At 48.6% G+C, this 24786-nt stretch overlaps 1 protein-coding gene across 1 annotated transcript in view; it reads right to left on the reverse strand.

Annotated features, from left to right (window-relative positions):
• Positions 1-24786, reverse strand: part of FRMD4A (FERM domain containing 4A) — a 349079-nt gene that overhangs the window by 36866 nt on the left and 287427 nt on the right. The window contains exons 10-13 of the mRNA XM_011934291.1: positions 23228-23540; positions 23001-23077; positions 17371-17509; positions 9937-10078 (exon numbers count right to left, since the gene is read on the reverse strand). Coding sequence (XP_011789681.1) covers positions 9937-10078; positions 17371-17509; positions 23001-23077; positions 23228-23540 — 671 coding nt within the window. The remainder of the gene's footprint in view (positions 1-9936; positions 10079-17370; positions 17510-23000; positions 23078-23227; positions 23541-24786) is intronic.

Here is a 24786-nt window from a genome sequence, read left to right on the forward strand (position 1 = left end):
CTCTGTCACCCAGGCTGGAGGGCAGTGGTGTGATCTCAGTTCACTGCAACCTCTGCCTCCTGGGTTCAAGTGATTCTCCTGCCTCAGCCTCCCAAGTAGCTGGGATTATAGTACGCCACCACGCCTGACTAATTTTTCTATTTTTAGTAGGGACGGGGTTTCACCATGTTGGCCAGGCTGGTCTCCAACTGCTGACCTCAAGTGATCTGCCTGTCTTGACTCCCAAAGTGCTGGGATTACAGGCGTGAGCCACTGCACCCAGCTGGGTGACTTGTTTTATTGCCTGAGAAGGTGAAGTCTGCCTCTGAAATACTGTCAAGAAAACACAGTGTCAGGTCAGTTCTCCAGCAAAAAAATCTTTCCTCCCAGTTATCAGGAGGAAAAGATCTACTTGAGTGATACTAGATTAAAGATAGAATCTGTTGGCCGGGCACGGTGGCTCAAGCCTGTAATCCCAGCACTTTGGGAGGCCGAGACGGGTGGATCACGAGGTCAGGAGATCGAGACCATCCTGGCTAACACGGTGAAACCCCGTCTCTACTAAAAAATACAAAAAACTAGCCGGGCAAGGTGGCGGGCGCCTGTAGTCCCAGCTACTCGGGAGGCTGAGGCAGGAGAATGGCGTGAACCCAGGAGGCGGAGCTTGCAGTGAGCTGAGATCCGGCCACTGCACTCCAGCTCGGGCGGCAGAGCGAGACTCTCTCTCAAAAAAAAAAAAAAAAAAAAAAAGATAGAATCTGTTGTTTTCGGCGACTTTATGACATTTCAATCCTAATCCAAAGGATTTTTATTGAACTAGGTCACTAATAATCTGGCCAATGAAGAAGACAAAAAGAGCTGATCCCACAGAGATAATTTCCATCCAGAGAGAGGGATGGAGTGACTCATGCCAAGTCAGAAAGCCATTTTCGGGGGTATTTGGAAATCTATAGAGTGAACTTCCCAATGCTGTGGACATTGTTTGAGACCCTGGAGACACTGCCTGTGTCACTGTGGGTTTCCCAGCTTCCAGCCGGGGAACTCCAGACTCCAGTCGGGGACAGCTGGGTGTGGAGGGGCGGATACGGAGGGAACGCCAGCAGCACAAACTGCAGCTCTTCTCCAGGCTGGCGGACACACGGAAGGACAGCCTCATTCAGCCGCGAGCCAGAAATGCTCCAACTGTTCAGAAGACCCCGGGCGACTCAGCACCGGATATGAGCGTACATTCTGCCCGGAGGACGTTGTCAGCAGCCACGCGTGGCTCATCTGTTTTTGACACAGAGGAGATATTGATGACCAGCCACTGATTTCAGAAGACAGAGAAGGGGTGCTTTCCTCTCTGGAAGGAGGGGAAAATTCGAAGCCAACAGTGCTCCAAAGAAGAAAGGAATCTGTTGTTCTAGAACTAAAGACGGGAAATGACAATCCGTCTCTTTAGACCTTTAGAGAGAAAAAAAAAAAAGAAGGCATATTCCCAGCAGATCAGTAAAAGATGTAAGGAAAAGTTTTGGCAGACACCCCAGGAATAAATACGAGGAAGAGGTTAGAATTCTTCTTTATGATAAAAAGATATTTATTTCCTTGACAAAGCCTCAGTGATGAATTCCTTACATAAAATATGTCCCAGGAGACCACGGGAAATAATGCCACTTTGCAGACTGCAGGATAAATGTGTCATCTCTGGGGACCGTTATAGAGAATTAAATGTGATTTTTAACATGAAAAAATGCATGCTTGGAGAACTTTTCATCAGGCTTAGAAATTTTAGAAATAAAATAGTTCACTTCAGAGAGCATTGAAATGGAAGCTCTTTGAAAAGCAAGCACCTTTTGATGGTGGCTGGAAGTCTCTGGAAGAGCTTTGCTTTCTGGCTAGACTCCATGGCTCACTGAACCTTGGTGAAGAGTGCAAATGTAATTTAACAGAGAGAGAGAGGAGAGAGGGGGAAAAAAAAAAACCTGAACATTCAATTACAAAAATTAGCAGCATCCAGTAAAACACCCAGTTGAAGCTATGGTTTGTAAATCCTATAGTTTCCATTTCTGAGGCTGTGAAATGAGGGAGCTGTCCTATCTTCTGGCTCCAAGCTTGTTAGGCTACTGCAATACAACGTTTGCAGATTAACTGAATTCAGTCATCCTTGTTCTGTGCTCCCAGCAAAGGAGTACTGGAATAGAGGGCTGGCCCTAAATGGGAACAGAGAAATGCTTGTGGGAAGTGATAGTGATATCTCTTTTTCAGTATTTAAAATTTCTTCACAGTCCTACCCAGTCAGGAGGCTGAGGCAGGAGGATCCCTTAAGCCCAGGAATTTGAGGCTGGAGTGAGCTAGCATTGCGCCACTGCACTCAGGGTGATAGAGCGAGACCCTGTCTCAAAAAAAAAAAAAAAAAAAAATTATCATTGGAAAGTCATTCATTTAGGTTCCACATTGTCATTCGGTCCTAGTTCTCTTTAGTGGGCAAATATTCCTTTATTAGTAACACCTGAGGGCATAAATATAGTTGTGTAAATGACTGCTTTTATTTCCCCCAATATAAGGGCAGAAAGGGATAACGATTCTGTCTCCCTCTCAATTTTGACTCAGGCCAGTCCTGCTCAAACACGTCCAGAACCATCCATTCCCCAGAAAGAGATTTCGCAGCTCTCCCCGGGCACACAGTCCAGCATAAACAAACTCTGGCACAGTCCGACTTTGGCTGCGCCCTGCGGCAGAGCAGAGGCTATGACCAAAATTAAGGCCCCTGGAATCCTGTCCATTGTTAGACCTAAAAGGAGAGGCCACAGGCCATGGGTAACGGAGAACTTTAAAAGGCCAGGAAGAGAGATATAGGGAGGAGAAGGAGGAAGGGCAAAAGAGAAGGGATGAAGACAAAACTGAAAAATGTCGTGTGATTTATACCAGCGCAAGGCAGTGAACTTTGAGCTGAACACAGCCGCCATCATGACGTTGGCAGAGTCTATCGGCTCCCCTCTCTGTTTGGAGAGATGTCAGATAGCTGGCACCCTCATTGTTACATTAGTTATTAATAAACTTCCTTAACAATGGGGGGAAGTGCTAGCATTCAGAGAATGGGAGTGTGTCAACAGCTGAGGACTGAATGTGGACGGATCCCAGGCAATGCCAGGCCCACGTTTAACACAACCTGTTTTCTCCCAGAACGGAAAGTATTAGAGCCAGGGTACAATGACAGACGGTGGGTTTTGGTTCATTTTCTAGTTTTTAAACCCAAGATCCATCACCAGATTCTTCCCAATCTTGCTGACCACACTGCAGATGACTCAATGGACATCTCGGTAATCACATAGCCAAATTCCTATTTGAAAACACCACATATCCCTTAGTTTTGTAGACAATGGGTCATTTCTGGCCCTAGACTTTCAGTCAAGAAGCCAAGAGCAGCCTCATCATCCCATTTAATAAAGGCTGTTGTCCCATTTTTTTTGTTTGGGTGGTTAATGCAACAAGCCACATGTCCCTGCAGCACACTGGATATTTCCGAAGTCGGTTTGTGCTATTTTCTTTAAAAAGCCTGAGAACAAAAACTAACTCTCCTAACCCCCACTGAAACTGGAACTGTTCTCTGATGGCTGGGCCAGGTGTGGTGGTTCACGCCTATAATCCCAGCATTTTGGGAGGCCGAGGCAGGCAGCTCACTTGAGCTCAAGTTCAAGACCATCCTGGCCAACATCATGAAACCCCATCTCCACTAAAAACACAAAAATTAGCCAAATGTGGTGGTGCACACCTGTAGTCTCAGCTACTCAGGAGGCTGAGGCAGGAGAATAGCAGAGAACCCGGGAGGCAGAGGTTGCACCGAGCCAAGATCATGCCACTGCACTCCAGACCGGGCAACAGAGCGAGACTCCGTCTCGAAAAATAGAATGAATGAATGAATGAATGAGCTGTTTTCTGATGGCAAATCCGCACAACACCACTTAGAACAAATCTTAGGCTCTTTCCCACTTTCAGACAAGCTATGAAGGGGCCATGTGTCTTCACCTACAATGATACACCCAATTATTGCTGCTTTTGTTGTTATTCCTTTTTTTCTCCCCTCCCATATTTTCTGGAATTTCAAGTAATACAAGATGGGAAGGAACGAATAAACCCATTCAAGTTCCTACAACATGGATTTTAGATTCTTTTTTTTTAAAAAAAACCCTGAACATGTCTTAACCAGATGGTTTGAATTCATAGTTGTCCTCTCAAACTGTACCTGAACCTTCTGGAAATGTGTTACCCGAAGACCTAGGAGCAAAAGCAATAGACGCAGCTACAAATGTGGAAGCAATCACCGGGCTGTCACAGGGCAGAGTGAATTCAATGCGCCCTGCCTACTCCCCTCCAATGGTCAATAACAGAGGCACTGAGCCCCTGCACAGATGGATTCAGGACGCGGGTTCCACAACCTTCCTCCCATCTGAATGCCAGTCAGTGCTGGATGAGGTGGGGATTTCACTCCTTTTCTTCCATCACAGGCTTGCAGCTCTGACTCAGATGGTTCACCATCTCTAAGAGTCTCCACTTAAATACAGGTCTAAAGGGTCTCACAGGGGACAACTCTACGTATCACTACTGCGGGATTCAGGGCCCCGAGCTCAAGCCTTAATCAATCGCTTTAAGTTGAAATCATCGCCGTTGAGTCACCTGCAGTGTGCTCAGCAGGACTGTCAAGAATCTGGTGATGGATCTCAGCTTTAAACAATAAAAATGAAGCAAAATCTACAGTCAACCATGTTGACTTTTTTATTTGAAATGCTAATCCATGGCTCAGGGCATTGGTAGGTATGGATATTGGCTTCTTTATTTTTTATTTATTTATTTTTGAGACAGAGTCTTGCTCTGTCTCCCAGGCTGGAATGCAGTCGTGTAATTTCAGCTCGCTGTAACCTCTGCCTCCTAGGCTCAAGCAACTCTCCTGCCTCAGCCTCCCAAGTATCTGGGATTACAGGTGTGTAATTACACACCCGGCTAATTTTTATATTTTTGGTACAGACGGGGTTTCGCCATGTTGGCCAGGCTAGTCTCCAACTCCTGCCTGCCTTGGCCTCCCAAAGTGCTGGGATTACAGGCCTGAGCCACTGTGGCTGGCCTGGCTTCTTTAATAGGTATCAATGACATTCTTCACTTCTTTAGCATCTGAGGCCTCAGACACCAAGTACTAGACTTCAGCAATTTTAAAGGTAATTATGCGTCCTTAAATAGGCAAACCACCTTCAAAGTTACTAATAGTTTATAAACATGTCTTTTTTTTTTTCATCAATAAGCAGTACACAACTCTCTGCAGGGGCAGGGGCTATAACTTTTTAAAATGCTGTGTATAGTACTTGGCAGAGTTGGAAGCTAGCAGAAATGTTTATACCACAGAACTTTTACAGTGTTGTGACATGGCTCAGACACACCATGATTTGGGTACAGATGAGGGTCGGAGAAATGAAAGATGACAAGGATGGACACTACCGCAGGAGGAGACTGACGCGACACAAACTTTAAAGGTCGCATACTAGTGTGATAAAGGCTTACAGTAGAATTTGGGAAAAAATACCGGAGGCAGATCCTATGGGAGGTACCAGCAAGGGCCAAGGTACCATACACTCTAGGAACATAGAAGATTAGAAGATTCTCTTTTTTTTTTAGAGACAGGGTCTCACTCTGTCACCTAGGCTTTAGCATAGTGATGCCATCATAGCTCACTACAGCCTTGAACTCCTGGGCTCATGTGATCCTCCAGCCTCAGCCTCCCAAGTAGTGGGAAATACAAGTATGCATCACCATGTCCAGCTATATTAAAAAGATTTTTTTTTTTTTGGTACAGATGGGGTCTTGCCATGTTGCCAAGGCTGATCTGGAACTCCTGGCTTCAAGTGATATCCACATCGCCCCTCCCACCACCTCCGCCGGCCTCGGCCTCCCAAATAGGCGTGAGCCGCTGTGCTGGGCTGAAGATTTCTAAAGCACAGCACACGCAGGAGTCTTACTAGTATCCTTCACAATTTATTTTAATTTCAATAACTGTGCATCAAACACCTATTGAGTGCTGGGTACTGGGCAAGTGCTAGAAAAGAAAATTCTGGAATGGTGACTAGTTTCTCAAAATGCTTTTAAGGAACAATTATTAGATACTATCTAACGAGGAGGTGAAAGAAAACAGTTGACCAAACTGGATACTGGGTAATATGTATCACCTTTTCTGAATGAACATCAGAAAATAAAATCTTGCAAGTGTAGTAAGAAGAGTGTTAACAATCAGACCTGTCCTGGAATTGCAAGCAGCGGGGCTTGTCCCCTTTGTGGGAACACACTCTAGGCAAGAGGGCAGAAAGGTAGGAAGAAGCGGGTGGAGATGAGCCAGCCACCTAGATCTTCAGGCCAAGGCTGGATTTCCCCATTACAAGGGATGTGGAATCGGCCCCTTCCAGATGGCACTGCCAATGCTTTCATCAGGGGAAAGCTTTATCCTCCTGGTGCAAGGAAACACGGGCAGCCGTCAGCCATCCCAGTGGGAGGGAGAACAAGATCTAGGGGTGCTAGAAATTCCCTTTGTTCCCTGATGGAATGTTTCCTGTTTGCGGTGTGTCCCTCCACTGTCTAGGCTCTCCTAAGTCACAGGAGGTGGGTGTGGGGCACCCCAAGGAGCCTCCACCCTGGCATTAAAGGATGTTTTTCAGGCTCAAACTTGCAGGGCTGGTAAGAGTGGGACCTGCCCTCGGCTTGAGTCATGGCGCTCTCTCACCTCCTCACCAGGGTTTCTTCTTGCTCAGCTGTGCAGCTGCAGAAAAGGCTGAGGGCACTGAAGCTGACAATGAGAGCCGCTCTGCAAGTGGCTCCAGCTGCTACTACTAACTCCTAATAGCCTGGGGCCCCGGTGCTGAATGATGAAGCATTTGAAGATCACTTCAATGTCTTGGTGTACCCATGCTTATCTGTTAGGTGTACAGGTGGATTAGGCAGGAAGGTTTTCTTAGGATTTCTCTTCTAGCCCACCAGGTTGATTAGCAATGTCCAGCCTGTGCGCAGTCATAGAGAGGTACTGCTTTCGAGCCTTAAAGACCCTTGGATTTCATTTCTGTGTGTGTGTGTGTGTGTGTGTGTGTGTGTGTGTGTGTGTGTGTTTGAGACAGAGTCTCGCTTGTTGCCCAGGCTGGAGTACAGTGGCACGATCTCAGCTCACTGCAACCTCTGCCTCCTGAGTTCAAGTGATTCTCCTGCCTCAGCCTCGAAAATAACTGGGATTACAGGTGTGCACCACCATGCTGGCTAAGTTTTGTATTTTTAGTAGAGATGGGCTTTCACCATGTTGGCCAGGCTGGTCTCAAACTCCTGGCCTCAAGCGATCCACCTGCCTTGGCCTCCTCAAATATTGGGATTACAGGCGTGAGTGACCACGCCCAGCCAGATTTCATTTCTGATGGGTGTGTGATGTCAATTTCATCTCAGGAGGTTTGGGGCTCCTGTTCACAGCCTCATCTATCGCTGCTATTAAGGTAAATTGTTGCCTTGGTGCCCCCTGGAGTGTGCCAGATACACAGGGGCCAGGACACGGGCTTAAAACTGGACATACTTGGGTTCTATGATCCTGCACAACACACCCACTTCAACCTTGTCCCTTCCTCAGCAACGAGAGTCTCTCCAATTCAAGTGTCTAGACCGGCAGCATCAGCCTCACTTGGAACTTGTTACAGGTGTAAATTCTCAGGCTCTCGCCAGACCCTCAGAATCAGGAGCTCCAGAGGTGTTTTGACAAGCCCTCTAAGTGCTTCCGATGCACGCCTAAGTTTGAGAACCACTGAGCTTCAAGAATCCAAGCTGAAGTCAGCCGGATTCCCTGTGCTAAGGGCGAAGGTGGACTGATAGATGCAGCCTCTCTAATCTGACACTGGGTTTTCCCGGGGTTAGGAAAAAACAATGGTAGGTTGTGTTTAAAACACAAACAAGGTGTTGGCTCTGACTCTGCTCTGGGTCATTCAGCAGGAGACTGGGAGCGGCTGTAATTCGAGGTAGGGGTCTCGGGCTTTGAATTTCATTCTCTTTGATCCTTGAAGACAACATTCTCTGTAGTCTTCATGGCAAACTCCCAAGCCTCAGAGAGAATGAGCGTTAAGCCCATTTTTTTGGACGTCACATTTTTGAAGAACCTAAGGCAGGGAGGGGTTGACAGTGAACCCCAGGTGATGTGGCAGAGGCAGATCTAGGTTTATGGGGCTTGAAGCTTATATAATTTTAGTGGTTTTTTCTTTTTGAGGCAGAGTCTTGCTCTGTGGCCCAGGCTAGAGTGCAGTGGCACAATCTCTGCTCACTGCAACCTCTGCCTCCTGGGTTCAAGTGTTTCTCCTGCCTCAGCCTCCTCAGTAGTGGGATTACAGGTGCATACCACCACACTCAGCTAATTTTTGTATTTTTAGTAGAGATGAGGTTTCACTATGTTGGCCAGACGGGTCTCTAACTCCTGACCTCAGGTGATCCACCTGCCTCGGCCTCCCAAAGTGCTGAGATTACGGGCGTGAGCCACCACACCGGCCTTTAGTGGTTCTATTTAAGAAAAATAACACAAAATGTATTATGTTCACAGATTTTATGAAAACACATGACTGTGTGAACACACTGCTAAGGTCCCCTCAGGGCCTCAGCCTGTCCAAGGAGGGGCCCTGAACTTAACGCTCCACTCACCAGAACAGTAACCTCGCCTCTCAGTCCAGGAAGGATGTCTGTCCTCTCTCTGGTCCTTTAAACTTTTTCCTGGCTATGATTGGATCACACCAGCCCAGAAGCTAATGAGATAATTTTTAGCTCCTCTTCCTCTCCTGTCTTTTCCTTTTTGTTATTGTTTACAACCACTATATATAGTAATATAAATTACCAGGGAAGGCGTCTTGCCTTCTTTGCATGGCTCAGAGACAGCTGCACGGTTCCTACATCAATCAGGTTTTTTGTCATGTTGCACTTTTCTTTTTGCTTTGTTTTCTGAGACAGGGTCTCGCTCTGTCACCCAGGCTGGAGTGCAGTGCATTGCTCACTGCAGCCTCAATCTCCAGGGCTCAGCGCTCCTCCCTACTCAGCCTCCCAAGTAGCTGGAACTATGGGTGCTGTGCCACCACACCTAATTTTTTTGTTGTTGTTGTTAGAGATGGGGTCTCACTATGTTGCCCAGGCTGGTCTTAAACTCCTTGGCCTCAAGTGATTCTCCAGCCTCGGCCTCCCACAGTGCCGGGATTACAGGTGTGAGCCACCATGCCTGGCCACAATGCACTTTTCTAACATTTCCAAACCACAGCTGCCTCCCTCCTTCCTTCAAACCCACTCCTCCTCCTGCCATTTCAGTGAATGGCACTCCCCTTTTTAAGTCAGCCAGATCCAGGACCTTGGAACTCCTCTGTCCCTCCCAACATCAAAAGACAAAATGACTTGGCCAAGGCTGGCGGAAGCGGACGGCGGAACCAGATCTCTGACTCGCAATTTCAAAAGGCCCTGAATGGAGAAACCATGCCCTGTGACACGATGGAGAGAGCATTCTGCATTTTTAAAAGCCAGAGAAACCCACCTGGGAGTAGAATGCAGTGTCTTCTGGCACCATATCCTGAAATTCACAACACACGAGTGGGTACGTGAGCGGACTCCACTTGTCCACCCTTGGACCTGACATTCCCGACACCTTGCCACTGGCATTCTGAAAGGCTCTGGGGGGTACCTGAAGACACTTAAGTGTGACCAGCAGGCCTTCTTGCACTGCGTGGTTCTACTGATTTTTTTTTTTTTTCCCCTTCCACTATTTGATTCTTCAGAGCAGTTTTCTCAGATTCGCCTTTGGATCCCAACCTTGGTCTGGAAAGCAGAGCCAGCTTTGGAGCAGCTCGCCCAACAGTCTCCCCTGCTGCAGCTCTCCCCACCTTCCTGGGTCCCCTCTGGGGTCCCAGCCATGCTCGGGGGGCGTCCCTCCAGCTGGCCTCTGCCTACCTGAAGACAGCAGGCTGCCGCTGCTGCCACTGATGATCTTGCCCTTGCTGCCCATGTTGGCCAGCTTCGAGGTCTTCAGCGTCCCCGTCTCGGTCAGGTCGATGGCGATCTCACTCAGGCTGCGTGCCGCATGGATTTTGGACTGGAATGGAAAGGGAAGCAGGTCAAAGAAGTGACGCTCACCTTGCGGAGGGGACAGTCATCCCTCACTTGCCCCTGCTCACCGTCTTGACATTCCGCAAAGGGACTTATCTCCCTGACTGACGTGCAGCATTTTTGTTTGCATCCCTTGGCCTAATCATTAATCACCAAAACGCTCTGCAAAGAGCAGAGGCAGCTCGAGAGCTGCACCGAGGGAGGATGTTCTAAGCCTCTGATTCTGTAGGCTGCACTGCAGTGTGCTTAAGACAATGTCCTGATTTAGGAAAAGTGACAATCTCGTTGAACCCTGTTATTCCCAGCCACAAAACAGGGTAGATGCCACTCAGCACCCAGGGGGTGGTTCGGGTCAAAGGAGAGAAAGTCTGGGAAGGGTGTTCCTCCCCTCCCAACTCCCCTGTCCTCCCTTCTTCCTCCTAGTCTTCCTGGCACACAGCTCTCAATAAACACCGTGGTTATAATTATTTGGTGCTTAAACAAGGAGGATAAAATGGTTTTCAGCATCGTGAAAGACGTAAGAGATTTAAGCCTCTTAAATGGTTTGCCATGTGGTCACAGAAAGTTTAGCTGATGGAGAAATGACAGTGGTTCTCCAGCTTGGGCAACATAGCAAGATCCCATCTCTACAAAAAAAAAAAAAATTAGCCAGGTGTGGTGGTGCATGCCTGTAGTCCCAGCTACTTGGGAGACTGAGACAGGAGGACTGCTTGAGTCCAGGAATTGGAGGCTGCAGTGAGCTGTGATTGCACCACTGCACCCCAGCCTGGGCAACAAAGTGAGACCCTGTCTCTTAAAAAAAAAAAAAAAAAGAGAGAAATGACAATGACAGCTCTTCAGACTTGCAATCACAGGGTGCATGATTGTGGAAAAACTGCTCATTTGGATTCTGGGGTCCCACCAATGAACGTGTGACATGGTGCTTTGCTTGTATTTTGACACCTAAGTGCATATGCAAGACATTCCCTTTAATCCACGTTGATTGGCTCTATTTGGTTAAAAGTCACAGCAGGAGAGAAAAATTAGAAAAAAGGTCTGTGTTCGCATTTACATTTCTAAAAGCAGTGGTTTTTATTTTTATTTTTTATTTTTTGGAGACAGAGTCTCAGTCACCCAGGCTGGAGTGCAGTGGCCCAGTCTTGGCTTACTGCAACCTCCGCCTCCTGGGTTCAAGTGGTTCTCCTGCCTCAGTCTCCTAAGTAGTTGGGATTACAGGTGTCCACCACCACGCCCAGCTAATTTTTGTATTTTTAGAAGAGATGGGGTTTTGCCGTGTTGGCCAGGTTGGTCTCAAACTCCTGACCTCAAGTGATCCGCCCGCCGCAGCAGCCCAAAGTGCTGGAATTATAGGCATGAGCCACCGCGCCCAGCCAAAGCAGTGGTTAAAGCAGTGGTTTTTATAAGGCTATCTGCTCCACTTTCCACCTTCGGTAGTGACAACGTGTTTACATTTCCCACACGTGTGTCAAATGTCTGCTTGTTTTCTTCTTCAGGAAATCTTTTCGTGAGTGTGCTTGGGCAACAGGCTTTGCCAGTACGCTGAACTGCATGAAAACAACTAGAAATGGTCACTTGCTCATCTGTCCTTTCTGTGGCCACCGTCTACAGCACACGCATGGGTGGAACTGGGTGAGGTTCATCATTGTAGCTTCCTGCCTGGCCTGTGGAACGCAAGGTCTTTCCTACACAGGAGAAAGCAGGTGTGGGGACGGTGGCGAAGGCTGTGGAGGGGTGTGGACCCACCGCTCCTGGATGCCCTGCGTACAGCCTTCCTTCCGTGCCCAGGGGCCCTTACTGTCCAGCCAGGGCTGTCTGAACGCCTGCAGCTCTGCGCTTCCTCTGCCCTGGATGCTGCTGTCCACATTGGCGAGGACAACTTCCGACCTCATGTTAACACGATGGAAGTCTGTGGGCGGGAGGAAACGCTGAGACATGGTGCTTGTTTTCTTCACCTGGTGTGAACTGTCTTCTTCCTCCTCCTCCTCCTCCTCCTCCCCACCCGGTGGGCCTTTCCTCGACTTATGCTTCCTTCCTAACCTCAACATTTTTCCTTGCGTTCAGACCCAAGTCGACTTCCTCAGGCGAGTTTTCTTGTTCATAAAACAATCCTGGCTGCCAGGCCCTGGAAGGATTTTGGCTTGGCGCAGAAGGAAGGAAAAAGGCCTTTGATTTCAATTTGACACAGCCTATCAATTGCACCCATCTGGTTGAGTTTTATCCTCTAAGCAAGCATGGCGAGTATAATCCATGACTTCCTTTCTTACTGCACCACTCTGTTACGGAGACCCAGGTTCTAATAAAAAGTAGCCCACTCCCAAACCGTGATGTAACAATAACTCACGAAGGCCTAGACCAATTCAGCGCTGGGTGAAGGGTCTGGGCTATGAAGTCAGAATGACCTAAGTTAGAGCTGGGCGTGGTGGCTCAAGCCTGTAATCCCAGCACTTTGGGTAGGCCGAGGTGGGTGGATCACTTGAGGCCAGGTATTTGAGACCAACCTGGCCAATATGGCAAAACCCTGTCTCTACTAAAAATACGAAAATAAGCTGTGCGTGGTGGTGCACGCCTGTAATCCTAGCTACTTGGAAGGCTGAGGCAGAAGAATCTTTTGAACCCAGGAGGCGGAGGTTGCAGTGAGCCCAGATCACGCCACTGCCCGATCTCATTCCAGTCTGGGTGCTAGAGTGAGACTCTGTCTCAAAAAAAAGACCTGAATTAGAATCTTGGTTCTTCCCAGTGAATCACTATCGGACTTTGACCCTTCACCTTCCTGATCCTCAGACACGTGTTTGTAAAATGGAGGTCTTAAAATCCACATCCCAGAGTTGAGATAACTAAAGTAGATAATGTATGTAAAGGCCATTGCAGTAAGAATAGGATCTGCATTAGGGCCTGGCTGTAATTTGCTAACCGAGGTTAGACTGATGGCCCAACCAGATATTTAAAGGACCTCCTAAATCACACAAAAAACTTGTCCCCCTTGTCATACCAGAACTCTTGCCACACATCATTCTTAAAACAAAAATATGGAAACAAAAGGCATCCTTCCTAAAAGAGACTAGATTCCTGGAAGCTTTAGGAAGCCACTGGATTTTTTTTTTTTTTTTTTTTTTGAGACAGAGTCTCACTCTGTTGCCCAGGCTAGAGTGCAGTGGCGCGATCTCGGCTCACGGCAACCTCTGCCTCCTGGGTGTAAGCAGTTCTCCTGCCTCAGCCTCCCGAGTAGCTGGGACTACACGTGGGGGCCACCACGCCTGGCTAATTTTTGTATTTTTAGTAGATACGGGGTTTTGCCATGTTGGCCAGGCTCGTGTCCAACCCCTGACCTTAGGTGATCCACCCGACTCAGCCTCCCAAAGTGCTGGGATCACAGCCATGAGCCACTGCGCCCGGCCTGGATTCTTTCTAGAATGGAAATATCACAGTGACATAACAGACTCGGTGGAGAGGACCGGGAGGACATGGGCGTTGTCGGGGAGAGTCTCTCTTTGCAAAGTCAGGTCTCTGGGCAGACCTTAAGGAGTCCCCAGACTCCAGAACATTTTGCTCTGCGAGTCTGGCCTGATACACGTGACTCAGTCTTCTGACTGATACTGTGGGAACAAAACTTCAATGTCCCTGTCCCTCTTTGACCCTAAATAAAATGGAGAACTGCATCAGGGAGAAAAAAAAAGCATTAGGAAGAAGGAAAGACGTTTGGATTGGGGGCCAATTCAAGAAGTCCCCACTCTGAGTTGAGAGGGAGAAGTGCCTAATGTTGACTCTAAACATTTTGAACTTTCAAATATTTTCCTGCAAAGTCTCTAAGACATTCCTTGGCTCTGGGCTTCAGAGGCTGCTGGGATCTAGCAGACAACATTTCTGATCTCTGGGGTCAGCATAGAAGTGAACAATTATAATTGGTGCCTGTGCAGCTTCTCATTCTGAAGGAGCTACAAATAACCAACCAGCACAGCCTCCCTCTGCCTTGTCTTAGATGGTAGAATGGTTTCTTGATGCGTATGCGTGGAGAGCTGATGGAGAGAGGAAGAGCGGCGGGGGGAAAGACAAGCAGAGAGAAAGAAGGAGAGAAGGAGAGAAGGAGAGATTTCCTTAAATTATTTGCACAGTGATCCTGAAAGAAGAAAATAACCGAGTGTCAGGGAAGCCCCTGAACGCTCATGGCTCCCCACCCTTGCTGACTCAAATCACTAGACCACACTGGTCTCTCTGGGGTTGATAAACACCATTTAGGAGGCCTGGGCTTTGCTGAAGCTCTTCAGAGAAAGGAATGGTTGGCATGTCCCAGTACAGCAGAATGTGAGCAGTGACCAGGATGCCAGCCAGAACTGGCTGCCTAGAAATATTACGAAGCTCTCTGTCCCAGCCCTATTGGCCATCACTCACCCAGAGGCCGTGTTGCCCATCAGAGATGAATCACATCACTGTTCTATAAAGAACATTCCAGAAACAAAAAGGTGTTGTACTGTAATTCCCAAAGGGTATGTCATCATCTCTGATTTAATTTGGGGACCTTTTAGAGAATTTAAACTTCATGCAAGTGTTGGCCAGGGATAGTATGCTAGATGAACAATGACATTAGTAAAAGATGGCACGTATTTCCTCAAGCAAGTTCACAAACGTGGCGCCGTTTGACCAATCACTAATTGAGGTCAGGAATTTCCTTTGCTGCTAATTGAGGAAGGAAAGCACCAATGATGAAGGACCCACCCACGGTCCCAGAGCCGGAAAAGAGGCCTCCAATTCCCATGTAGAGGGTCACGATCCTCACCTATCACTGCAGGCTGGGGAACTGGTTCCTGTGAGAAGTGTGAGGGCTCTAGGGCATGTGTGAGCATGCCAGGCTTCCTGGGAAATGTTCTCCTTCTCCTCCTGGGAGCGTGGGCATTTTCTTCAGTCCCCAAGGGTTACTTTTACAAAAGGGACAGCTGAAACATTCCTGATGCTATAGGCATTGCATTTGGTTTTGCCTCCTAAAAGACACGTCTTGTTACTAAGTCATCTACAATAATTCTTTTTTCTTTTTCTTTTGGAGATGGAGTCTCACTCTGTCAACCAGGCTGGAGTGCAGTGGTGTGATCTCAGCTCACTGCAACCTCTGCCTCCTGGGTTCAAGCAATTCTGCCTCAGTCTCCCCAGTAGCTGAGATTATAGGTGCCTGCCACGATGCTTGATTTTTTTTATTTTTATTTTTATTTTTAGTAAAGACAGGGTTTCCTCATGTTTGCCAGGCTAGTCTCAAACTCCTGACCTCAAGTGATCAGCCCTCCTCGGCCTCCCAAAGTACTGGGATTACAGGCATGAGCCATGGCGCCTGGCCAATAATTTCTTTTTGAGATGTACTTGCTGTGTCAGTGAGTTGACCTGTTAGCCTGTTGAATAACAAGGCTTGCCAACTGCAGGAGACCGTCTTCCAGGGTGTGGTGGGAAAGCCATAAAACAAGCTTCTTGCTCAAGAGACCCCCTATGCAAAAACCAGAGCAGAGAGGAGGAGCTTGAACAGCCAATGCTGTGCTATCCTCAAGGTGAGATACGTGTTTTCCTCTTTCCACACTGTGGTACAGTGAGTGGGGGGTCTGCCCTCAAGGGGAATTGGCAGTGGGGTTCAGGAGCATTGCCCAATCCCCTAACCTGCAGCATCCATCACCTAACCACAGAGGATGAAATTAATGTTCTCAGGTGTCCACCTCCAACTCTTGCCCCCGGACAGCAAAACCCTGACACCCACCCACTGTGTCAATATTGAGCATGAGCCAAAAACACTTTGGCCCCATTTCTTTTGATCTAATCGAACTTCAAATTCTTGTGTTAGGACTAGGACCCATCATTGCCAGGAGAGCTGTGGAGAATACTCTCATTATTCCTAACAACAGAAATTCTCTGTCCTGTACTCATTCATCCCGGAAAATGACCAAAAAGGGGGTCAGAAAGAAGTAGAGGACAAAATATTTTACAAAGGAGAAAATGATGGCTGCAGGGGACAGACCCCGATTTAAAACTGAATTATAACTAAAAGGATTGTTTCATTTCTTCCGTTTTTTTTTTTTTTTTTTTCTTTTAGTAGAGAAGAGGGTCTATGTTGCCCAGGCTTGTCTCAAATTCTTGAGCTGAAGTGATCCTCCTGCCTTGGCCTCCCGAAGTGCTGGGACTACAGATGTGAGCCACTGTGCCCAACCCTGTCCTCTTTTCTTTCTCTTATCACCTCTCCCTTGATCCCCAGCTCGCTCACTCTCCTCTTCCCCAGAAAGAGAGAAACCCCTTAAAATATGGACAAGATGGCAAAAGAGAAAGAACCGCAGAGGGCACCGATTCAGTGACCCTTGTGCCCAGTAAGTGGAGCTTCCTGCCACCTTCTCCCAAGAACTCACACGATGGAGGGAAATCCTCAGTAACTGCTAGAAATCACTAGCCCAGGGGCCCAGGGTGATCTCAGTCTGCATTCCCCAAGCCGAAGCCAGCAGGATCTTGACAGAAGCTGCAGGGCCATCTTGGCAGGGCTCTTCCCCTGAGGGAGAATGATGGGAGTGGCTTGTGGGGGGCTGACAGGGCAGTCTGGGGAGACAGGGCTGGAGGAAGAGGGGGCAGAGCGTTGATATAAGCCCTGTGTGAACCAAGGAGACGTCATCCTCTCACCCACCAGAAAACGCAGCTGCGTGCCCAGAGTCGGGGGTGGCGACATCTCCTTGGAGGAGGACTGTTTACCAAGGCCCCAGGCTCTAGGTCTACCTTAGCGAAACAGGGCGGTTGCTTTTTTTTTTTTTTAACGTTCCCAGTTTTGCATTAAAAAAAAAAAAGGACTTGGCAGTTGGAACCGCCTGCAGGTTTTCACAGCAATTACCCTAAACAGTTAGGTGGTGTCTATTCCTTGAGAACGATTACTTTCTTCTTTTCAAAAGGAAGATAGTACAGTACTGTTTAAGCACCAAAAAGGGCTTGCCTTTACACTGCTAGCGGAGTCTCCCGAGGGCCAAAAGCACAGTGGGGATTCCTCAAAAGGGGCCTACCCGGCTGTAGTCAGAGCTTGAGCCGCTCGATGGTGCTCACAGCCCCCTGGACCAAGCTGCAAGCATGGAAGGTGCCCTCTTGAAGAGCTGGTCTCAACCCTCCCACCTGTAGCCCTAAGAGGCAAGCCTGTACCTGTGCAAGGTACGGACCTGGGCAAGGGACATGGTACCTCCCCAACCCCTCCGATTCTCATTCCTAAACTGAGAGAGGCAGACAATGGCCCGGGCTGCTCTTAAGCTGGCTGAGGGCTTGGTGAGAGGTCTGGTCACTCACCTTACTCTGCTTCCTGTCCAGATAGAACTGATGTTGGCTTATGGCCATAGCCCAGATGGACTTGATCAATGCCGGACATGCATACCATGTGTGCACTGCAATGCCGCTGTGCCCAAACGTCCTCCTTGTCACCGAAGCCCTGGGGAAGCAAGAATCACAAGGTTCAAACCCGTTTCTGTTGAGAGAAACCATTTCTCAGTCAACAGCTTCTGTAGAGAACCCACTGGGTCCTAGAAGCCCTGGCGGAAAGGTGACAGCTGAGCTCTCACACACACCTAGACACACACACACACACACACACACATGCGCGCACACCTCAGAGACACTGGCTGGCAAAGGCCACCTTCTGATTTTCTGACTCCCTAGAGTTGAGAATTTGGCCAAGTCTCGGCCTTGTCTAGGATAAGATGGGTCATTCTAGGTCACTGGATGGTCCTTTTTCGATCCTGGACCTGGCACTGGGCCCAGACAAACTTCGCAGACAGGAAAACCTTCAATGATGATCCCTATGAGACAGGAAATGTGCCTGCGGTGGGGATGAGTAAATTATTTTCTAATCACCACAGGCTACACTGTCCCAGGGAATCGGGACTTCTTAAATAACTAACCCAATGTTCCTTGAAGATTTGGTGATCAATTTCCAATCTATTCAGAGAGCAGGGAGGGTACAAACAATCAGGAGAGGTAAGGGAGAGAGAAATGTGCCCACTCCCAATTCCCCCAACCTCTGTCTATACTTTTTTTTTTCAGACGGAGTCTTGCTCCATCGACCAGGCTGAAGTGTGGTGGCGCGATCTCATCTCACTGCAACCTCCGCCTCCGCCTCCCAGGTTCAAGCGATTCTCCTGCCTCCGCCTCCTAAGTAGCTGGGATGACAGGTGTCCACACCATGCTGGGCTAATTTTTTGTATTTTTAGTAGAGACAGGGTTTCATCAGGCTGGTCTGGAACTCCTGGCCTCAGGTGATCCACCTGCCTCAGCCTCCCATAGTGCTTGGATTACAGGCATGAGCCACTGTGCCTGGCCCTGTCTATACATTTTTAAACCTACATGGAGTAATCAGACTTTAAAAGTGAAAACAGGAACTGCTGATCTCCATGTAATCCACCACATTCATGGAGTTAGGAGGACTTATATGGTCATGCTCTTAGTGAAGTATATTTTATAGGATAGGCAGATTGTTTTGCAAATGAAATCTGAGAATGTGTGTTTGCATGTGTGTGTGTGCGCGCAAATGTGTGACAAGTTGATGGGAAGGTGGGCTGGGATTTGGGGCATTTTACCTGGACATCAGAAACAAAATGTGTGTTCTCAAGACTAACATATCTAATTTGGAAGAAACCTGGGGGTGATCAGCACTTTCAAATAGTAACATTTTTTTTTCATGGCTAATTTTCCCTTAAAGAAAACAAACCTGCCAGGCAATATCTTACTTTGGGGGAGCTAAAGGTTTAAAGTGGAGTCTTCTTCACCCTCACTTTTAAGGAGAAATTCAAATCTGGTGGGTAACGACACTGAGTCTACACAGGTTTTTTCTCCCTTCGGTTCAAATAAAAGTGAAAAAAAAAAAAAAAGCCAGCACGTGAAAGAGCGCACAGTTGAAAATAATTGAAAAAAGGAGCCAGTGAGAGTGAGGGGGGATCCTTCCCCGGTCTCGCTAAGTTTAAAAGAAAACAGGGATCTGTGCTCCCAGCTTGGCTTCCATAGCAGTTGCTGCTCTTGGAAAAAAATGAATGGCTTTTTTCCCCCCAGAAAAGCTGAATGAGACAAGAAAAGTATCTTGAAAGGTGGTGCAAGGCTAGGTACCGCCATTTCTCAGGTACCGGGAGGGCGGAAGAGGTAAGTGGCTGGTCAGGTCCGGGTAGTTCCCCAGAGCGTCTAATTCAGATACTCCGAGTTCTTCTCCTGCTCTATTACTACTTTATCTCCTTTCCTCATCTTTTGCTTCAGGCCTTTCCTATTTTGCCCAAACCTTAGAAGTGAAATGTTGGCCCAGCCTGGAGAAGCTCAGGAATGAAGCTAAGCATTGAGTTAGGATGCCCAGGGGGAGAAAGTGCACAGTGTTTGTCTGGTACGCCACAGGGACTGGTGCAATCACACCTGAGCCCATCGGCCCAGAAAGCAGCCTCTGCCCTCAATGACTCCCATCAATTACATCTTCATTAAATGACTGCATCTGGCGCTGCCCATCCTATTACCTTGGTTCTGACTCCCTGCCTGGCTTGGGGGAGGGGCTGAGCCTGGAACACCAAACTAATATGAGGCCAATCACATTCCCCTTCCCTAACCTCAAATAAGCAAGGCCACAAGCAATAGGATGACACATTCAACTTAAAAAGCACCACAAGGTTCATTTCAAAGTAACTGGAAGAGAGGACGTGCAATGATACCAACGTAAAAATAGTCAACCCTGAGGCGGGCGGATCACGAGGTCAAGAGATCGAGACCATCCTGGCCAAGACGGTGAAATCCCGTCTCTACTAAAAATACAAAAATTAGCTGGGCGTGGTGGCGCACACCTGTAGTGTCAGCTACTTGGGAGGCTGAGGAAGGAGAATTGCTTGAACTTGGAAGGTGGAGGGTGCAGTGGGCCGAGATCGCACCACTGCGCTCCAGCCAGGGGACAGAGTGAGACTCCGTCTCAAAAGAAAAATAAAAGTAAACACTCAAGGCCGTAGATACCCCACATACCCTGCCTTGATCATTCCGTGTTCTATGCATGTAACACACTCACACGTGGCTCATGAATACGTGAAATACAAGAGAAAACTATCAATACAAGAGAAAAAAGGCACCACTAGGATGTGAAAAGGAGAACTGAGTGCAAGAAAGACCTTACAGCTCATAGCTCTGGCTCTGCCACCATGGAGTAACTGACCTGAAGCCATTTCCTTTCCTTGTGTGTCTTTAATGCTGAAGTCATCCCGGGTCTCCACCTCCGGCCTCCCTGGGCCTCTCCCCTATTCCTGCCTGTCTGCAGGCTAACTCCGTGTACTCAGAGCGAGTGTGCCTGGGAGGAGACACATCTGCTCTTGCCTCTGGGCTCCTCCAACTCCCACTTCCCTCCAGCCAGACCCTCCCTCATTTCTTTATCCTAATTGAGAAGCTCCCACCTGACATTTATATCACCCTGAGGGCCCACCACGTGGCTTTAATCCTAGTTACCCCTCCAGGTCCCACTCAGACCTCTCCTTCCTGGTAAGCCTCTCCCTTCCTGACCAGCCAGGCCTCTGGCGACCCCGTCCTTCACCCTTCATGGCCCACGATATCTGGCCCTTCTGTACGGTAGAGCAAGTGCATAAGCTCCGGGGCCAGATCTCCTAGGTTCAAATCCTGCCTCTCCTGTATACTAGCTACTTGTCCTCTAGAGCAGGTTCGTTTGTTTCCTGTGACATTCCTTGAGTTCCTCCTTCTCGGCAGGTTCCAGGCAGTGGCTCACGCCCATAATCCCAGCACTTTGGGATGCCAAGATGGGAGGATCGTTTTAGCTCAGGAGTTTGAGACCAGCCTGGGCAACACTGTGAGACCCAGTCTCTCAAAAAAAAAAAAAAAAAAAATGCTGGGTATGGTGGTGTGTGGCTGTAGTCCCAGCTACTCGGGAGGCTGAGGTGGGAGAACTGCTTGAGCCTGGGAGGTGGAGGCTGTAGTGAGCTATGATCGCACCACTGCATTCCAGCGTGGGTGACAGAATGAGACCCTGTCTCAACAACAACAACAAAAGTTTCTTCTTCTGCCTGTCTTCTCAGCTACACTAGAAGATCGCTAAGGAAGAAGACCCTGCCCCCGACTTCCTTCCTTCCCTGCCACAGCTGACACGGCGCCTGAACAGGACACAGAAGCTTTGCAAGAAACATGACATTGATCACTGCTGTCTAATAGGCGACGGACCCACTGAAGAGTCACATGTGAGGTCTAGATTCTTTCCTATATCCCTGGGCCATGGGAAAGAGAATTTAGTAGTACTCACCGACAGGGTGACAGACGCAGAGAGAACACGAACACACATGCGCAGATAGATGCATGAGTGGTTAAAGGATTTGTCCAAGGTGCCTGGGTGTTCACTGAATTCCCAGCAGAGCTCAGGCATGGAGGAGGGTCTGTTCCCTGCGCTCAGCCCCTCAGATTACCCAGCCCCTCATTTTTATCCTTTGGAGCATCCCCTTTCTGCATCTGACCCATTGTGGCAAAGTTCATTTCACTCTTTTTGTACTTAAATTTCCCCTCCTCTTATACGCCTAAGAACCTGGTCCAGTTCAGTTCACCTGAAAAACGAACAGTGAGTTTCTTCTTGGCTGGAATATTATTTTTGAAATCTCCCTGCCTGCCCTGCTTGGCCTGCACAGATGGATCTGTGCTCCGTGGAGTGCGGCTTCTGGCCACGAAACCCCTTGCAGGTCCCTGAGAAACACTGGATAAAATATTTTTCTGTTAAAGGCTACCATCTTCACCTGACTGCAGAGAGGCAGTAGCTCTCAGCTGCTCTCCACTAACTATTCCTGTAGTAACTGTGGTGCTGAGATAAGCTTCTCCCCTACACAGGAGTGGCTGTTTCAGGGAGATTACCCTGGAGGGCAAGCACGGCTTCATTCCTACTGGGTTATCATGGGCTGCAGGAACAGGGGCTACTGCACAGGTCCAAGCCCTCGCACTGGGCGGGGTAACTCCCAGTCTCCCTCCTGTCCAGAGCTCACGGGGAGGTACCGCAGCTTGTTTTGAGTGTCAGAAGCCATGTGTGAGCTGGAATTGGTGCCAAGTCCTCTTTCTAAGCCCAGGGCTGGAGCGTCAACAGCGCCTAAAATCCACTTTTGTTCCTCTATAGAGTCTGATGTTTTCTGCGTCTCCCCGGGGGCTACCTTCTTATTGTAAATGTTTCTGGCCTTATGGAAAGTGATTTCTTAGTTGTCAGGCCTGGTTTTAGGGAATTATGCCGCTGTTTTTGGGATGCCTATAACTTTAGGTCCAGCGGGAGAAAAAGAGAGGAAAACAGTGGGTATGAGCTGCCCAGACCCCAGCCACTCGGGGCTCCCTGCATTCCAACCTGGGGCCCCACTGTCTCACATCTAAGAGTACAGGGACTTTTTACAACCCTGGTGCTATCTGGGGTACGATTTTGGGTGGAGGGAAAAAAAATTTCATTTCTTTCACATCCACCCATACAGCTCCTGGAATAAAACAATGTAGCACAACTGCTTTGGTGACAGATTCATTTTCGCATTGACTGTCCTGCCTGAAACACTTTCAGAAGCTCTAAGGAGCAATTCTTCAGACTCCTGTAGCAAACGTTTCCTATGGGGACTTACTGGTGTGTGTTACAAAGTGCTATAAAGCTTCCCTCCAGTGCAGGTAACACACACACACACACACACACACACACATGAGCCAGGGACACATGTGGCCAGATGAGACGGTCAGGGATTGCTACTTACACACACACACGTGTGAACCCACTGCATTTATCAAGACATGTAATCCAAAAGAAAGTTTCACTGCCTGATTGGAGCTCCATTCCCCAAGAGACCGCCCCCCCAACTCCAAACTGACCATGAACGAGAGCCCCAAAATAATAAGATCAATAACATGCCCGGCCGAGAGCCACGCCGTCCCGCAAGAAAAGGATTTTTCAAACTTACCTGCGTGGGTCATGAACTTCCACGGAAAACTTCTTTTCTCTGAAGTACAGGTTTTCCAGCTGTCTCCATTGGAATATCTGGACAGAAAACAGCGAAGTTTAAAACTCAGGAGGGGCTGGTTCCTGGACCATCTTCCCCCGTCTGCTGGTTAACTTTCCACAGCTGGCAGTCTCCTTATCAAAGCAGAGACTGTAGTTTGTGCCTCCTCCGCCTCTTGCTTGACACACACACACACACTCACTCTCGCAGCTCTCCAGTTCAAAACCAGGCAACGTGGGTGTGGATTTTCCTGCAGGTTCCTTAACGGGAACAAAACAAGTTCTTTTCAAGTTCTCCGCCTTTGGTCGGCCTTTGTTGGTTTGGTCGTGGCAGTCCCCAGCTTGGCAGACTTTTCCCTTCCAGGAGAGGGAGGAGAGGTGGGGACGGGGGGGAGAGGGACCCAGCAGGCAAGGCGGCGGGTGAGGGGAAAGGAGTGAGCGCTCAGGAGGGAGCGGTAGCCATCTGCGTGGAGTGCTGAACTGAGCTTCCTCCCCTCCAGTGCTGAAATGGGAAGGCGTTCAAATTCCCAGCCTCCCATCGGGACTCCACTTCCTGCTCACTAATGTGTAAGAGCCTTGCAAAGGGCGGAGGAGGCTGGGACCTTATTTCGGGGGCAGGCAACTCAAGATCACAGTGTGAGCCTGTCAAGCCCATTCTTCTTGCTGCAGCACAAAGAAAACCAAGAGTTCTGTCGCCCGGAAGGACGCTGCAGCCAGTCTCTCCCTCGGGCTTGGCCAGGGAGGGTGAGAAGTGGAGCGCAGGGGCCCTGGCAGTCATTCCTCCTTCGGACCAGTGAGCTCCTTAACTAAGAAGCCGACTGTAATGTTTGGAAGTAATTAGGGCTGCATCCACTTGCCCCAGGAAGGGGGTTCCTCTCATTGGATGAAAAAGAAAGTTACTTTAACCCTCTGGGAAATGTCACAGGAGGTTCAACTTGTGTGCACACACATTTGCATTCATATTTGATGGTTACTGCTTCGCCTTCCGTATACGTGGAATTTCGGTTTGTTTTGCAGAGAGAAGGGGTAAAGCAGGAATCTTGTCCTTGTCTTTCTGCGGGGAACAGCTTCCCTAGACTCCCCTCTTTCTCTGGCCACCGACTTAAATGATTTTCAGGGTCTTGCCCAGAGTCCTTGGACCTGAGGCTCCTGACCCTCTCTGACCCGCTCATGTTCTGTCCACCTTAGAGACGTGATGGCCATTTCCTGTATCCGACCCACCCTGTCTTCCCGGGCTGGGGACACTGCCAGTCAGCAGTTGGGCCAGTGGACCCAGAACCCCAAAGAAAACTCGGCTGGAATAAAAAGTGCTTCTGGAATGGCCACATTCTTTTATCTTCACAATCTGCTCTCTGGAATTTTACAATTATTTTGTCTGCGTAAATACTGGGAAGGAGAATATCTATTATCTCTTATTACAGAGCTGCCTCTTTTGTCCCCGGCTCAGAGTGCATGTCACTCTGAAGCCCAAGGAAATTGTATTTTTCTTTCTTGTTAAGCATCAACTCCAGGTGGGTAGAGAGACACTGCAAGGAAAGCAAATGGCCCAAAGCCCTGTGTTGGCTGACAGCTTTGTGTCAGAGAGTCAACAGCGCCTTAGTGGAGTCTGTTACTAAAATACACAGACCCAGGTTTCATGCTCCTGTCTGATGCTTGGCCACTATAAATCCATCCATGAAAACACCCAAATGTCCTCTCTGGTCCTCAGGTGTTATATATTCAGAGACATTCTACCTGAACTTAGCCAG

This window comes from Colobus angolensis, unplaced genomic scaffold (assembly GCF_000951035.1).
Source record: "Colobus angolensis palliatus isolate OR3802 unplaced genomic scaffold, Cang.pa_1.0 Scaffold133, whole genome shotgun sequence".
Lineage (NCBI taxonomy): Eukaryota > Metazoa > Chordata > Mammalia > Primates > Cercopithecidae > Colobus > Colobus angolensis.